We start from the raw sequence: 17,572 nt of genomic DNA on the forward strand, positions 1-17,572 counted from the left end.
ACTTTGGAGCTGAGAGAGAGAGTACATGGAGGTGCAAGGGACTGGTGTGTGCTGTTGTACTAGAGAGAAACAGAGAAAGAAGGAGAAGATAATCTTTCGATTTTACGAAGGTGTAAAGCGTGTTAAAGGGGCGAGAGTTTGAAAATTTTCAAGGTGTCAAGTTTTAATTGGACCATGAAACACCAACTAGATGCTGACTTGGTATTCCATAAACAACAAATACTTTCTCATCATGCATAGAACCCGCACCAAACTTGTCCATATTGTTGGTGAGCCTCTTACCATCAAATAAACTCTTTTTACCCTATAGTTAATAAATTCACAAAAAGCTTGTTACGTAATTGAGATATATATATATTGTTTCCAATAAAAATGACTTTATAATTTGATAGTTGGGTTAAAAGGACTTGAATCCTAAACATCTCCATTAAAAAGTTAAAAATAACAAGAAGTGTCAATTGAGTTATTTAACTCTTGAACCACCAGCTACTATCAAATCATCAAAAGAAAAAAGTAGTTAATAAATTCATAAACTAAAATTAACTCATTTGTAAAAAAAATTCATTCTCAAATAAGAGACTTAAATTCGAATCCTACTTACACCGAAACAAATTGGTGTCTTTATTATGAACTAATAGTGTCCATCATTGAAAAAAGAATTAGTTAATAAAGTTATCTATAAATTCATTTCATGTCAAGTTTGGGACTTTGGAAAAAGATAAGGAAGCTTCATTTACTCAATCATGATAACGTTGTTTCAAGGGAAACAAAGATCTAGTATGAAATTCCACAAGGAGGAAAAAAAGAAGAGAAGAAAATGAGTTGGTATGAAATTAATTGAGCATGACAAGGTGGCCAAAGCGTTCCTCGTTACATCGACATACTTTAAATTATCATGGACTCCATAAAGTTCTAGTCAATGTCGTCCACATCATGGGATTTCGTAACATTTTAAGTTACAATGTATTTGTGGTTCTAGTCCAAAGCGAGTTTTTCTTTGCAAATTCATATAATTGGGAATATAGCTCACAGTATTTTTAAGGAAATTTGTTGCAGATGGATGGAATAGCAGAGCTACAGTTGATAAAGTAGCAGTATTTATTCAACTGGCTTAGATACTTGTAGTTTATGACTGTAGTAGCTAAACGACATGTGTTTTACTTAAGCTTATAATGTGGAGTTAGCACACGTGTAATAGTCATTTAGGTCTTTTCCTATTTTCTCGCTCTCCTTTGATTCTATATATAAACACCGAAGGCTATGTATTTTACATTCAGATTCTACTATACAATTGCATATAGAGATTCTCTCTCAAAGCTTTCTATGTGTGATTCTTAATAAAATTGATAATTATATGAAAAATAATGTAACTTTGAGGCATGTTAAATACTATTTCTTAAAATTAAAATTGATAAATGTCCTACTTAAAGGAGTTTGTTATTCAATTATAAGTCCCAAAAAAAAAAAAAAAAAAAAACTGATTTTCTTAGGCAAACTTGCCCGATCGAGTGTTAAACGGATTTCAAGGAAACTGTTTTGTGTAAAAAAAAAAAACCCGAATTTTGTTGTCTTACACATAATTTCGCCTAACATGATGAATCTTGCTCAATCAAGAATCCTTCTGCAGCACTTGTACTCTTTCTTCTGAACTTGAACTTCAATGACTCAATGCAATTACAATTTAAATGAAATTAAAATATATGGAAACTTTCAATTACACTAAAACCATTTTGATTTTTGACATGGAAATTTGCTAACATTACAAATAGTGAATGTAAAAAGAACTATTGCCAAGATTACAAATAGTTGAATGTAATGGATGAAGTTAAGTGTGAGAATTTCTTCCATAGGTTTAAGGTCAAGAGCTTGGAAGAAGAACTAGTTGAATGTAATGCCAAATTGAAAAAAGTATCTAGTGCCAAGATTGATGGCAAATTAGGGGTCTAAATAGCAATTTTTCAATTGGTATCAAAGCATAGGTTCATTGTTTCAGATTAATATGGAAGCATCTCCTATAACGCGATTTTTCAATCGGTATTAGAGCATAGGTTTATTGTTGTAGGATTAATTTGGAAGCATCTCCTTTAAAAAAGGATTTTGGTACAAGTTTTCTTATTATTTCTCATTAGATTCCATTACTTAAATACATTCCATTTTATTCCTTTCTCTTTCGTTCTTTTATGATTTACTCATTCTATTTTATTTCACTCTTTTAAGAACTTTCAAACGAAGTGTTAATGGATTAATGTGAATTTGTGATGCAAGTGTAGCTACGTGGAATTTAGCTACTAAACAGAGATACTGCTTGTGTCCTGTTTTTGTGTGCATAACACGCAAGCTAAACCAAGTGAAGAGCTGCCACATAATTATAAAGAGACTTCCATGAAATTTCCATGGACCATAACTGTGTTTAGTTTTGGTTGGTGATGGTGGGTCATGTTGATGCACAAGTGCCCTCTCAATTTAACAAGTTCATTGAAGTTTCATTATTATTTCTCTTTGGATTCTATATTGTAATGGGGGAAACTTTTCGCAAAAGCAATAGTACCGTGTCATAATAATCGAGTAATTCTCAGTTTAGGAGGTAAAGTAAAACATGAATCTCCATTAGACAATTACATTTAAAAAAAAAAAATGAATAGAATCTATAATGTGAAACAAGAAAGATAAGAATTACACTGCTTGCAAAAGTCGTATTTGTTGACTCATGGCTTCAATTTGATAGGAAGGTGCATGGAACACATCACACAAATATCGGTGAGACTTTTTAGAGCATTTTTAGGGGAATAGCACAGTGCCCGCTTTATCATACAAATTGAGCTTTTCAAATAGTCAACAAATTCATGTTCAAAAAGAGCAGGTATGAAATTGGTTGAACATGACAAAGTGGCCGGTTCTGATTTTTATACTCAACAAATAATCATTCTCCCCTGTTTGTCCTTTCTAATCAATCTGTCTTTGTGTGTGTGTGCATAAATTAATTATTGGACAGGATTTTTTTTCTTTTTATCATTGCTGTCACTAAAGATAATATCTTCTTCAGTCAACTAGCTAGTGAAACTTCTCATCATCTTCGTAGTTGGACTTGGACATAAACTAAGACCAGTTTATACATCATTTGTCCTACTCTTAGTTACGCCTTTTCCTACCATTTTGTTTTGGTTATTAGTGCGAATGAGATGCCAGATTGTATCAGATTGTATATCTTGATTTTGAACATTTACTAGTCTTGGTCAACTAGAACATAAATCTTCTTTCCTATGCATCTTATCTTCTTTGAAATCCAAATATTGCAATTCGACATTAGTACTTGAATCGTTGCTGCAATCTAAGGTAACATGGATAGAGTGAGAAATCTTATTATGAAGCATTTAGACACAAAATATGAACTACTAGACTATAAAAATAGAATCAACATAAATTATTGTGTAAAAATTAGTTGAATTGAAAAAATCAACCCTTGAAGTCAAGGTAAATGATCAAAATCAACTCCTGGTCATTGAACTATCCAGTTTGGTTCATTTCATTCTCTAGATCAGACTGATCTAATTTGCAGTTAGGTTGTGGGTTGGATCATGTTGGATAACCCAATTCAATATTAACGTAGCAAATAGCTAGTAAACTACAAAGTTGCGTGGTTAAATTACTCAATTTTATCTCAAATGTTATTAATTCCCTTAGAATAAGTTAAAACACGCTTGAAATATATATATATATATATATTTAAAAAAAATGTTTATTAATTGCAAAGTTAGTTAAATAAATAACTTTTTGATGTGGCTTTTCAAAACTAGGAGATATCATAATGGTAAAGTTATTGATTTTTTCCCTCTTGAATGGCAGGTACTACCTTGAGGCATGCGAGGATATGTGAACTTTTGTTGTATCCCAGTTATCCTATTATAATTTTAGAACTATTGTGGAGTTTGTAATATGTGGTCTTTTAATTTGATGTACGTGTGGTTGAAGACTTGCAACGCATATTGAAGGAGATTTGGACCTGGTTATATTTGAATACTAAAAACTACTCTTCAAGAGTTCTCAAAATACATGCTTTCAACCACCTAAAATACCTGTTTTCAATCACCTAAACTGAGAACTGTTATCTAAAAAACCTCATTTGAGTACCCTTGCCAAACACATAACTTAAAAGTGGGCCCCATGTATTTGGCTTTTAATCAACCCAAAATAGTTTTCAAGTTTCCTTACCGAATAGGCCCATAATATTGTGTTTTGATATAATATAGATTTTGTAATATGTAGTTCTTTAAAGTATATGTGCATGGTTGTGGTTCTTTTAAAAAAGAAAAATTTTAAGCGAAAAAAGAGAAAAACCTTATTTCGAGGGTTGGGAGACCCTTTAACAACCTCATTTATCTAGGGTTGTAATTTCAAAATTTTGAACCTTTAGTTATTTTTACCTTTTCCAAGGGTTGGCGATCATCAATAAAGATAAAACACTTGTTTTGAGGTTTGTGAAGGCTTTTGAAATTTCATTTTCAATGGTGTATATATTTCAAAGGTCATCAAGGTTCCCCAGGCTCTAAAAAATAAAAATAAAAATTTCGAGAGTTTTTCATACGTTTTTCAAGGGTTTTGACCCTTGAAAAATACCTTCTATTTTTTTGGCAGTGGGTGTTGTACATAAACAGGGTTACTTTGTGAAGGTGACATGTGTTGTTTGGCACAGGGTTTGACTAGGCTTCTTCTTAACAAAATTTAACTCATTTTACATCAAATAATATACATTAAGAATTTAATTTGATTACAAGCAAATTTCATGGAGTGAGCAAAGAGTCCTCTAGCATCCATCAGAAAAAAACAATAAACACTCTTTGAAATTTTTTATTACTAAATAGTATGAATGCCTGAAGGCTACAACCACTAAATTAAATCAGAAATCACCAAGGAAGTCCTAGAGCATCTAGGATCATTGCACAAAATTAGGCTAGAAATAAGAAGTTTTGCCCAACTTTTTTTTTTCTAAAACAAATCTTAATTTATACCATTCCATATAAAGGCTCAATTTTAACTAAAATACTCTTTAAAAGTCTCTAAAATAAGGAAATAAAGCCTTATTCTAAAAAAATTGTGAAAATTATAAAAATAAAATATAAAAATTTAATAAACATAAAAAATAAAACTTATATTCTTTCCTACCTCAACAAGAAATTAAGAGATTTTTATGAGCATTATCTTCCTCATACATCATATAAAAAAATTCGAAGTCCCTACATTGACCACATGATAAATAATTTCAATCCTTGAGTACAACATGATTGCAACTTTTATGATTGTCAAGGACTCCTACTTTATATACTTACTCTGATTCTAGGATGACTTCTAACTCTTGGTTTAGACGCCTTGCAGGCATACTTACATTGATTCTCGTGGGGTTTGTAGATGCAAATGGATTAGGGGGCATGGTTAACTTATCTCCTTCTCCCTCCAACATTTGGACCACAACTTTCATAGAAGGACGATCCACTGGGTGCCACTGAATGCACCAGAGTCCCACAATTGCGAGATTCTTTGCAATTTTAGCATCTTCATTATCCTCAACATAGACTCGTAGGTCTTCTTTTTGCTCTAACAAATTGTAGATCCATTCTGGGAAATATATTTGGCTAATGTTCTCCACAGTTACATCAACATTTTTCCTACCTCCAACCATTTCAAGCAACAATATTCCAAAACTGTAAACATCTGATTTGTAAGACACGCTCCCAAAGTTCCTAGAGAACACTTCGGGTGCAATGTAACCCATGGTCCCCCTAGCTGTGGTCATGGACACTGTACTTTGATCCTTAGCACACAACTTGGCCAAACCAAAATCAGAAATTTTTGTATTGAAATTTTGGTCTAGCAAAATATTATGAGGTTTAATATCAAAATGGAGGATTCGTTGATCACATCCTTGGTGAAGATATTCAATTCCTTTTGCTATGCCAAGAGCAATGTCTTGTAACTTTTCCCAACCAAGGAAACGATTAGAATCTACTGAGGAAATGAACTTCTCTAGTGAATCATTTGGTAAGAACTCATAAACTAGAGCTCTTCTAAATCCATCTGCACAAAAGCCAACCAAGCGAACCACATTAACATGGTGGATTCTACCCATTGTTCCCACTTCATTTATAAATTCTTCCCCATTTCCCTTGGAACTGTTCAAGATCTTCACGGCTACATGGATTTCATTCGAAAACTTTCCTTTGAACACTGTTCCATAGGCTCCTTGTCCTAATTTCTCAGTAAATTGATTTGTAATTCTTTTAACATCGTTATATGAGTACCTTGTGGGCTTGAGAGCTTTGTAATCCTCCAAAAAAGTTTCAATCCTAGCTTGATTTTCTTTTTCTGTTTTGTCATAGCTATAGACACGGTAGAGTGCATAGACTACTAGTGTCAAAAGAAATGATCCCAAGATGGAAATTGCATATTAAATATTCATGAGTCAAGAAAACAAAAAGTAATTTACACTGAATTTTCAAATGGCCAACGGACAACTCACCAGTGGTCATTATTTTTCTTGATCTACCTGTAAAATATTTTAACATGATCAGCTTCTAATTACACTTATCAGAAAACAAAAGATAATTGTGTAAAAGTTTATCACTATTAGTCGAACAATATTTAGATAATTCATGTGTACATAAACATGATAGTCCTTTCTCTTACATAAATAGTGGATTCCACCATGACTTTAATTAGTAGAATAAGTTATTATGTGATGGGGAAGTATCAAGTCATTGTACTCCTAAGATGCAAGTCATTGTACCCCTAAGATGTTGAATAATTACATTTATTAGCAAGGTAGTGTTGCATTCAATATTTTTGTTCTGTTTTAGAGTTTTAAGATGTTTAATGTGCTGAGCAATGGTTTTCCTCAATTAATCAATTACCACACTTATGCTAATCTTTTTAGGTAAAGTTTATCTTGATATTGCAAGGTTTAGTTTCAACTAATGAGCTACCTGCCTATTCAAGGGCTTTTAAGACATGCGTAATTATTATTATCATTATTTTGGAGAAACAAACATACACACACATGCATAATTATTTAGTACTATTACTATGGAAGTACAATTTAAACTCTTTTTTATACTGTGTAATAGTGAGTCTTACTCATTAAATTCACGATAAAATTCACAATTTTTGTAAAAGAATGAAGCACTAGATCGCTCTATGCTTTACTCTAACAGTATCTAATAATTTTTCTTTTGACACAAGCCCACTTCTAAAATAATGTTCTTTTGAACGGAAGGAAAAATATTACTTCAAGAATGGATACGGACACAACTTACAAGCCCAGTTCTAAAATAATGTTCCTTTGGTGAAAAAAAAAAAAAAGCCCCAATTTCTTGGATTGTTTCGGGAAATTACCGTTGCAGAACACTTATAAACTAAGCTTTGATAAAATTAATATATGTTGGCATGAAACAGAACTTGTGTGATTATAGAAGTGGAAATTGGGTAGAAATAATACAATACCTCTGTCTTTGTCGGGGTCGAAGCACTCTGTTTTCAAATCAGTGCTATTACTCTCGAATCTACATATCTTGCCTTTCCCTTCACAGTGTCCGCACTTCGGTCCGGACCATGTCAATTCAAGAGAAGAATAACTCCATATATCAAATGGAACTGATGAAACGGTATACATCTTTGTACACGATAATATGGGCAAGTCGTCGATGTCATGATCCGAAGAAAAAGCAAGAACTGAGGTTGAAGCGCTATTAAGACAAGGGACCGGATATGAATAATATTCTGTATCTGGCGTACAACTGAAAAGGGAATAGTTATAAAGAGAATTTTTGAATTGGAAAGGAGAGGAAGATAAATTGAGTCTCAGAATTTTCCGTGGAAAGCAATTATCTGAGTCAGTTACTTCAATTAACTGAGATTTGTAATCAATGTTTTTAACAAAGGCTTTTACTGAAGTAGGCAGCTCAAGCACCGTATCATTATTATGAGAGCAGTAGAGATCAAAGCCAGGATAGCCAGAGTGCTGGTCTGGCTGCCTGTCTTTGAGTCGGAAAGGAAATCGGATGGGTGGACCGTTTCCACACCGTAATTCGGGACAACTGTTGTGGCCTTCTCCAAGGTCTACGATGAAAAGCACGAATAACAGTAGGGATGGGATAACTATTCTTAGGGAAATATCCATATCTGTGGTCTGGAAAGGCTTCTCACACTCCCCAGATTATCTAAGACCAACTATATGGATTATTACCCTATTTCTAAGCAATCAATGGTTGACTTGGGTCAACCGTTGCTTCGGGTGGATTTCATAAGTGCATTTGTTTTTTACTTTTTTGCTTGGATTCATTGATTCAATAAGGGCTGTTATCCTCTAAAATATTCTCACGCGTGTTACTTTTTTTCCAGGGCGGTCTACACATCTGAAGATTCAGAATTCCTCAGATATCAACTGGGCTGGCCCATTATAGAATATATAAAGCTCATGATGAAAGTCTGAAAGCTTTTTGTATTGTGTTTTCTTTATGCACATGTACATTTCCATTGCTCACAAATCACAATCTTCTCATGGGCTACTTTTTATAAGTCCGATGGGCCGATCTTGTAAGGCTGATGGCTTTTAGGACACAAAAAGAATAATGATTTCCCTTTCTTCTTGATTTATTTAATACATTAAAAAAAAAAAAAATGACAATCACGCATTAATTTGAGCTAGTTGTTTTCATGACATTCCTGCGGCTCACGAAGGAAGAATTTTGATCAACTTTTCTTATGCCGTATGACCATACTGAACTTTAATTTTATTTAATGTGTTGAACTCTCCGCTGAGCTATTATTATTATAATAATAATAATAATTATTATTATTATTATTATTTTGTTAATTTAATATGTTGGGATGATAAGTTGTATTTTTCATTGATGTTTCAGTAGGGCCGGCTGAATGGTAGAGCAAAAGATGCGGTCGCCTAAGGTCTCAAGTAAAAAAAAGACCCCCAAATTTTAGACAATAGAGTTATTTATAATCAATAAATAAAATAATTTTTTTTACCAGATGAAAAACAAATAAAAAATAGAGAAAAATGCAATGTCTACAATATTTTTCACAACACTTTTACAACTAATGCTAAGTAACAAGTTGTTACAGCTTGTTATTGATGGCAAAAAAATAATTATAGTGATATTTTCAAATAGAAAACAAAAGGCAACTTAAAACCTAGGATCTGTTGTAAAAAATATTGTGAATGTTGCACTTCTAAAAAAAAATAAGAATAATAATAAGAGTTTAGTTAGCAAACTTGTACTAGTTTTCATTTAAGTCTACCACTAACTCCACTCTTTTACTTACCAACTTACCTCTATCAATCTACCACATCAATAAGTATGAAAAAATTTGTCAAATTTTTTGTCTATAAAATTTCTTAAAAAAAGAAAAAATTCAACGTAGTTCATGTTAATTAGTAGTAATTTTTCAACTAAAATAAGATAATCAATTTTCACCTTAAGCCCCAAAATACATCAACCCGCCCCTGTGTTTTAGTGAAAAAGCAATAAAGATAGGGATGAATCTACTTGCAAAAGTAGGTATTCAAATTTGTACAGAAACATAGCTTATAGGAAGCTATTTGTTGACTCATGGATTCAATTGGATATGAAAATACATACAACAAAGATAGGGATGACTCTACTTAATTTTATTTGTTGTGAATTGCCTGCTGGCTGTCAGCAATTTTTCTATTTAATATTTATTAAGTTGAAATATCATTAGGTAAAATAATTTATTTGGTTAATGTATTATTGCTGTGATATAATTTTTATTATTTATTAAATTGAAACATTGTAAGCAAAATAAGTGCTGAAAAATTGATTGATAGGTTTTACTAATTTTAAAACTTAAAATAAATCTAAATTATGTCTAAAAATATTTAAAATATACATAAATAAATTTTACTTAATTAATTAATAGTCATACCCCAAACTTGTCGTACCAAAATAAGTTCTTGTAGGTCATCTCTCAAACCTTTTATCTCAGAATCATAGAATTTTCTTCTAATAAAAAAGAAGAAAGAAAAAACATGCATTCATGTATACAGTATATACATATATCTCTAACTTTCAAGATGCAAAATGTAAAAGAATTTCTTTTCAGAAAAGAAAAGGAGTTTTTATTAATAATATTTACTTATATATTTTTGGATTTTTTATTAAAGCTAATGAGTTATACAGATTCTCCACACAAAAAAAAAAAAAAAAACTATGGGAAAATAAAATGATGTTAAAAGAAAGAAAAAAGGGATAAATAATTTGAATAAATGTTTACATTCAGCGAAAAAAAAAAAAAAAAAGTGGTTACAACTTTATAAAATTCTTTTTATTTTTAAATATCAAGAGAAATAAAGCCAGCCCCACTTCCCCCACTCCCTCCGTGTGGGATTAAAAAATTCAGAATTGCTTTTGCGACACTTTTGCTTTTCAGCCAACTTCGAAGAATCAATTAATGTATGGACCTAATAATAAAGGGTAATTATGAGGGAGAGGATACTATAGGTTTCAAATCTTATTGTGTCACTACTGCACACCCTTGGTACAATGGTCACTCCATAAGTATAAGTACTTGTGGGGTGTGAGGAGCAAGGACCGGAATTCAAGTCTCCAAGAGGAAACTTTACACACATATACACTTAGATAAGGTTAGAATAGAATTTCTATCTTATATAAAAATAATAATAATAAAAATTCTTATTGTGTCTATAAAAAAATTATTTAAAGAATATTAATTGTGATTAATATTGTAGGGTCACGTTTTTCAGCCCTTGCCCAAGATGTATAAAACCTTAAACCAGTGAGCCCGGTACAATGAATTTGTAGAGAGTGGGCCAAAGAGTTAGGCTTTAGTGTATGAACAACGGTTAACACAGTGTTCTTCACGATCAAGCTGAGATGGATGAGTTTTCCAGAAAGGATTGGTTATCGGCATGGACTGAGGAGCTTTTTCTGGTGCCTCTGGTTTGTTAGGGGGGGTCTCAACCCCCCCCCCCTTCTCTGTCTCCCTCCATTCCCTTTTTATAGTAGTTTCCTTCCTCTTGGATGGGGTTCCTAGGGTAGGTACTTGTCCCATCAGCCATTCCCTCCAATTGTTGGGAGTGGTTGTAAAGGCAGAAAAGCATGGCTATGTCAGGCACAAGGCACTGAACGCAATAATGGCAGCCTTTCCCTCAGACATTTCCCTTTTCTCCGTTGTCCTTTTCTGCTTTGGTACTTGTCCTGTTCCGTGGAATGATCTGGGGTGTCATTGCCAGTAGCAGGTTGCCTCTTTTCTCCTCGGCTACATCCATGCCGAGGAGGGTTCTTCCCATGGCTGAGGAGGAGTTTTTCCTTGCACTGGGCTCTTGGCCCAATGTGGACATTTACATGGACCTCCTGGTCCTTTACCCCCCACAATAGCCCCTCAAAATCCTGCTGTCCGGCTCCTCGGACGGAGATGAGGGTTTTGGTGACATCGGGCCTCTGTCATGGCTTGCCAAATCTTGTCCTCCATTAATGCCAGGGCCTCTTCATTTGCCTAAGGCATGTTTTAGGTTGTGAGACATTCTTTTAGTTTATCCAAACCGCGTTCCTGTCGTTTCGGTACACGAGGAGCGCTTTAATTAGGGCCCCTTCACAAGGTGACATAAATCTAACGGCTGTAGACTACTTTGGAAATTGAGCGAGATTTATCTCGCTGGTAATTCCTTCTTGGAGATTTGGGCGAATTAATTGCCACCAGGTTTGCCCCCTATATAAGACGCATGGGGGGAGATCATTCCCCTTTATTCGCAGACCCTTAAGTTTTTCAAGCTTTTAACTCTCCAAATGTTCCCAAAGTCCCCACTATAATAGTGATTGAGATTTAAGAAGCGAAATGGTCAGGGATAAGGGTGAGGGTGAAGGAACCAAGCCCTCTCTAGAAACCATAGGTGTTTCCGAGATTCAGAATGACCCAGTCAGGGCAAGGGAAACAGAGGTCAAAGATATTTCTCCCCCTTGACTGGGCAAGAAAGAAGTCTCTCTTCCTTCAACCAAAATCTGAAGCAGGTGTAGGTCGCATCAGATTTTTGGTGCGACAAAATTTGGATTTTCTTCCAGCGCCGTATGTCACGTGTGTGCAGGTTTGGATTTCCCATCGCCGGTTCCATCCATACTTGCTCGATTGTTGCTAGAGCAATACTCGCTCGATTGCTGCTAGAGCAAGTATGTGGATTTGGCATTCCTACTTCTTCTTCTCTTCCACCGTCGGTACCATCCAGACTTGCTCGATTACTGCTGGAGCAAGATTGAGGATTTATCGTTCCCGTGGATTGGTTTTTTTTTTTTTTAGTTAGCTTCTGATATAGGCTTGTCTAAACCCTTTTATGTACATTGTACTTCTTCTTTATCAAATAAAAAGACGATTTTACTTCATTTTGGGTACCTTTTCTTTTTTGCAATAATTATTTTAAGAATGGATGTGCTGGTGTACTTTCTCCTGAATAATGCTTAGAACCGATGCCGTTGATGGTAGAGAGTTGTCACTCTGAACTTATCAAAATTGACGGGCATAACGATGCCGACTTTAAGTAAGTTATCTATATAAGATTAACCAAGAAAACAACCGTATGTTCGGCATTGTGAACAGGGTGACCGCCTAAGGACATGTAACCAAAAGTAGTCTATCCGAGGGGATCAACGGGTACTAGGGTTCTTCTCCTCGTTTCCGATGATATTTATAGCTTTAACTTGCTTTAGGCATCTGGTCCGAGGGCCGAGGCATGATTGGACCTAGCCTAAACACTTAGAAAGGTACCATTGCGTGTTAGTTTCCACAAAGTCGGAGGTTCGAAGACCACGCAGAACCTTCGTTTTGTCTAGGATTTAGGTTTTTCTTGAAGTAGTTAGTTTCCCCATAAGTTTGAGTCCGAGGACCATGCAAGACCATGGTTCCGTCTAGCACTTAGGCTTTTGGAGTGACTAGTTTCCCCATAGGTTTGAGTCTGAGGACCATGCAAGACCTTGGTTCTGTCTAGCACTTAGGCTCTTGGAGTGACAAGTTTCCCCATAGGTTTGAGTCTGAGGACCATGTAAGACCTTGGTTCTGTCTAGCACTTAGGCTTTTGGAGTGACTAGTTTCCTCATAGGTTTGAGTCCGAGGACCATGCAAGACCTTGGTTCTGTCCAGTACTTAGATTCTTCTTGAAGTAGCTAGTTTCCCTATAGGTTTGAGTCCGAGGACCATGCAAGACCTTGGTTCTGTCTAGCACTTAGGCTTTTGGAGTGACTAGTTTCCCCATAAGTTTGAGTCCGAAAACCACGCAAGACCTTGGTTCTGTCTAGTACTTAGATTCTTCTTGAAGTAGCTAGTTTCCCCATAGGTTTGAGTTCAAGGACCACGCAAGGCCTTGGTTCTGTCTAGCACTTAGGCTTTTGGAGTAACTAGTTTTCCCATAGATTTGAGTCCAAGGACCATGCAAAAACTTGGTTCTGTCTAGTACTTAGATTCTTCTTGAAGTAGCTAGTTTCCCGATAGGTGCACTTAGGCTTTTGGAGTGACTAGTTTCCCCATAAGTTTGAGTCCGAAAACCATGCAAGACCTTGGTTCTGTCTAGTACTTAGATTCTTCTTGAAGTAGTTAGTTTTCCCATAGGTTTGAGTCCGAGGACCATGCAAGACCTTGGCTCTGTCTAGTACTTAGATTCTTCTTGAAGTAGCTAGTTTCTCCAAAGGTTTGAGTTCGAGGACCACGCAAGGCCTTAGTTCTGTCTAGCACTTAGGCTTTTGGAGTAACTAGTTTCCCTATAGGTTTGAGTCTGAGGACCATGCAAGACCTTGGTTCTGTCTAGCACTTACGCTTTTGGAGTAACTAGTTTCCCCAGAGGTTTGAGTCCGAGGATCATGTAAGACCTTGGTTCTGTCTAGTACTTAGATTCTTCTTGAAGTAGCTAGTTTCCCCATCGGTTTGAGTTTGAGGACCATGCAAGACCTTGGTTCTGTCTAGCACTAAGGTTTTTGGAATGACTAGTTTCCCTCATAAGTTTGAGTCCGAAAACCATGCAAGACCTTGGTTTTGTCTAGTACATAAATTCTTCCTGAAGTAGCTAGTTTTCCCATAGGTTTGAGTCCGAGGACCATGCAAGACCTTGGCTCTGTCTAGTACTTAGATTCTTCTTAAAGTAGTTAGTTTCTAGCATAGGTTGGAGTTCGAGGACCATGTAAGGCCTTAGTTCTGTCTAGCACTTAGGCTTTTGGAGTAACTAGTTTCCCCGCAGGTTTGAATCCGAGGACCATGCAAGACCTTGGTTCTGTCTAGTACTTAGATTCTTCTTGAAGTCGCTAGTTTCCCCATAGTTTTGGTGTGATGACCATGCAAGGCCTTGGTTCTGTCTAGCACTTAGGCTTTTGGAGTAACTGGTTTCCCCATAGGTTTAAGTCCGAGGACCATGCAAGACCATGGTTTTGTCTAGTACTTAGATTCTTCTTGAAGTAGCTAGTTTCCCCATAGGTTTGAGTCTGAGGACCATGCAAGACCTTGGTTCTGTCTAGCACTTAGGCTTTTGGAGTGACTAGTTTCCCCCATAAGTTTGAGTCTGAAAACCATGCAAGACCTTGGTTTTGTCTAGTACTTAGATTCTTCTTGAAGTAGCTAGTTTCCCCATAGGTTTGAGTAGGCCTGTACACGGTGCGGTGCCGCCGGTTAATGGAGGGTTTTTAGCATCACATCTATAGGGTGCGGTTTTCTCTCATGCTTGACCGCACCTCATCAATGAAGGGTTGGCACCGGTCTACACAAGGTGCGGTGCACCATACCAATTCGGACGGTTAGTTCGGTTAATTCCTCTATTTTCTTATAAATGAAACACAACGCAGTTAACAACCCAAACCCCATCATAATCATTAAAATATTCAAATATTCCATAAAAAGAAAATGAAACAAAGGAAAACACACAAATGCAAACAAATTCACAATCTTTCTCTCAAAAATATTCAATTTCAAATCACAAAAATAAAACCCATTTAAAAAATAAATAAATAAACTAAACCGAATCCATAAAAGATAAATCAAAACGATTGATAATACAATACTTAAACAAACCTCAATGAAGGCATTGTAAGGAGGAGCATAAAATTCAAAATCTTCTATAAAACTTCATGAGAATAGCAAAAAGGAGAGAGGAAAAGTGGAACTCCAAGAATTGTAGCTTCAACGGGCATACTACGGTGGCAGCAAATAGCAAGCAGCAGCCGAGGCAGAGAGAAAAAGAAAGGCGAGCAAGAGAAGTTTATGGGAGAGGGAGAGGCTGGGCGACTGATGAGAAAGTGAGAGCTGGGTATGTAATAATTTTAGGGTTTAAATTAATATGCTGTAGTTTTGACTTTTTTTTTTTTTTTTTTTTTTAAGCTGATACCAAAATGACGTAGTTTTAGAACTGATATTAAAATTAATGCCAGCCTCAAAACGTGTCGTTTTGGTATCAAATTAAAATTATATAAAAAGAGCACTAACATTCTTAACCCAACATCTCCAACTCTTACTTTCTCTAGCGCCGTACTCCTTTTTTCCTTGCCTCTCTCAAACCAACTCTCTGGCATTCTCTTTTTTTTTTTTGGAACAGCTCACTTGCATTCTTTCTACTGAAACAGAATAGATCACACATATGTTAAATTATAGCATATATATATATATATATACTTGGTGCGGTGCGGTTTGTCGTCGGAGTGTAAAATAGCTACTGATCGCCGCACCGGTTGTCGTCGGTATGCCTGAATCTCCTCCGACAACCGCGCTAGACACCTACGATGGAGCTTTGTAGCGGTCGGGTCGGTTGGGTACCGGTCGGTTGCATCGGTGCCAGTCAGACCCTGAACAGGCCTAGGTTTGAGTCCGAGGACCACGCAAGACCTTGGTTCTGTCTTGTACTTAGATTCTTCTTAAAGTAGCTAGTTTCCCAATAAGTTTGAGTCTGAGGATCATGCAAGACTTTGGTTCTGTCTAGTACTTAGATTCTTCTTGAAGTAGCTAGTTTCTCCATAGGTTTGAGTCTGAGGACCATGCTAGACCTTGGTTCTGTCTAGCACTTTGGCTTTTGGAGTAACTAGTTTCCCCATAAGTTTGAGTTCGAAAACCATGCAAGATCTTGGTTCTGTTTAGTACTTAGATTTTTTTTGAAGTCGCTAGTTTTCCCATAGGTTTGAGTCCGAGGACCATGCAAGACCTTGGCTCTGTCTAGTACTTAGATTCTTCTTGAAGTACCTAGTTTCCCCATAGGTTTGAGTCCGAGAACCATGCAAGACCTTGGTTCTATCTAGTACTTAGATTCTTCTTGAAGTAGCTAGTTTCCCCATAGGTTTGAGTCCGATGACCATGCAAGACCTTGGTTCTGTCTAGCACTTAGTTTCTTCTTGAAGCAGCTAGTTTCTCCATAGGTTTGAGTCTGAGGACCATGCAAGACCTTGGTTCTGTCTAGCACCTAGGCTTTTGGAGTGACTAGTTTCCCCATAAGTTTGAGTCCGAAAACCATGCAAGGCCTTGGTTCTGTCTAGGACTTAGATTCTTCTTGAAGTAGTTAGTTTCTCCATAGGTTTGAGTTCGAGGACCATGAAAGGCCTTGGTTCTGTTTAGCATTTAGGCTTTTGGAGTAACTAGTTTCCCTATAGGTTTGAGTCCGAGGACCATGCAAGACCTTGGTTCTGTCTAGTACTTAGATTCTTCTTGAAGTAGCTAGTTTCCCCATAGGTTTGAGTCTGTGGACCATGCAAGACCTTAGTTCTGTCTAGCACTTAGGGTTTTGGAGTGACTAGTTTCCCCATAAGTTTGAGTCCGAAAACCATGCAAGACCTTGGTTCTGTCTAGTACTTAGATTTTTCTTAAAGTAGCTAGTTTTCCCATAGATTTGAGTCCGAGGACCATGCAAGACCTTGGCTCTGTCTAGTACTTAGATTCTTCTTGAAGTAGCTAGTTTCCCCATAGGTTTGAGTCCGAGGACCATGCAAGACCTTGGTTCTATCTAGTACTTTGATTCTTCTTGAAGTAGCTAGTTTCCCCATAGGTTTGAGTCCGATGGCCATGCAAGACCTTGGTTCTGTCTAGCACTTAGATTCTTCTTGAAGTAGCTAGTTTCTCCATAGGTTTGAGTCTAAGGACCATGCGAGACCTTGGTTCTGTCTAGCACTTAGGCTTTTGGAGTGACTAGTTTCCCCATAAGTTTGAGTCCGAAAACCATGCAAGACCTTGGTTCTGTCTAGTACTTAGATTCTTCTTGAAGTAGTTAGTTTCCCCATAGGTTTGAGTTCGAGGACCATGCAAGGCCTTGGTTCTGTCTAACACTTAGGCTTTTGTAGTAACTAGTTTCCCCATAGGTTTGAGTTTGAGGACCATGCATGACCTTGGTTCTGTCTAGTACTTAGATTCTTCTTGAAGTAGCTAGTTTCCCCATAGGTTTGAGTCTGAGGATCATGCAAAACCTTGGTTCTGTCTAGCACTTAGGCTTTTGGAGTGACTAGTTTCCTCATAAGTTTAGTCCGAAAACCATGCAAGAACTTGGTTCTGTCTAGTACTTAGATTCTTCTTGAAGTAGCTAGTT

General features: G+C 36.2%; 3 protein-coding genes across 10 annotated transcripts in view; 1 reads left to right on the plus strand and 2 right to left on the minus strand.

The window, feature by feature from the left end:
* LOC126698100 (rust resistance kinase Lr10-like) overlaps positions 1-8,277 on the minus strand; it is a 96,141-nt gene extending 87,864 nt beyond the window's left edge. The window contains exons 1-3 of one of the 4 annotated variants that reach the window (XM_050395101.1): positions 7,492-8,272; positions 6,512-6,538; positions 5,665-6,432 (exon numbers count right to left, since the gene is read on the minus strand). In XM_050395101.1, the coding sequence (XP_050251058.1) occupies positions 5,665-6,432; positions 6,512-6,538; positions 7,492-8,167 (1,471 nt within the window). In that variant the 5' untranslated portion in view covers positions 8,168-8,272. Of the gene's footprint in view, positions 1-5,664; positions 6,433-6,511; positions 6,539-7,491 lie in introns of all 4 variants that reach the window. The other 3 variants (XM_050395100.1, XM_050395104.1, XM_050395102.1) reach the window with 3 other exon arrangements.
* The window catches only part of LOC126698107 (rust resistance kinase Lr10-like), a 144,189-nt gene that overhangs the window by 107,954 nt on the left and 18,663 nt on the right, over positions 1-17,572 (plus strand). The window lies entirely within an intron of this gene.
* LOC126698098 (rust resistance kinase Lr10-like) overlaps positions 1-17,572 on the minus strand; it is a 94,161-nt gene that overhangs the window by 19,441 nt on the left and 57,148 nt on the right. The window lies entirely within an intron of this gene.

The sequence above is a fragment of the Quercus robur genome, chromosome 9 (assembly GCF_932294415.1).
Source record: "Quercus robur chromosome 9, dhQueRobu3.1, whole genome shotgun sequence".
Lineage (NCBI taxonomy): Eukaryota > Viridiplantae > Streptophyta > Magnoliopsida > Fagales > Fagaceae > Quercus > Quercus robur.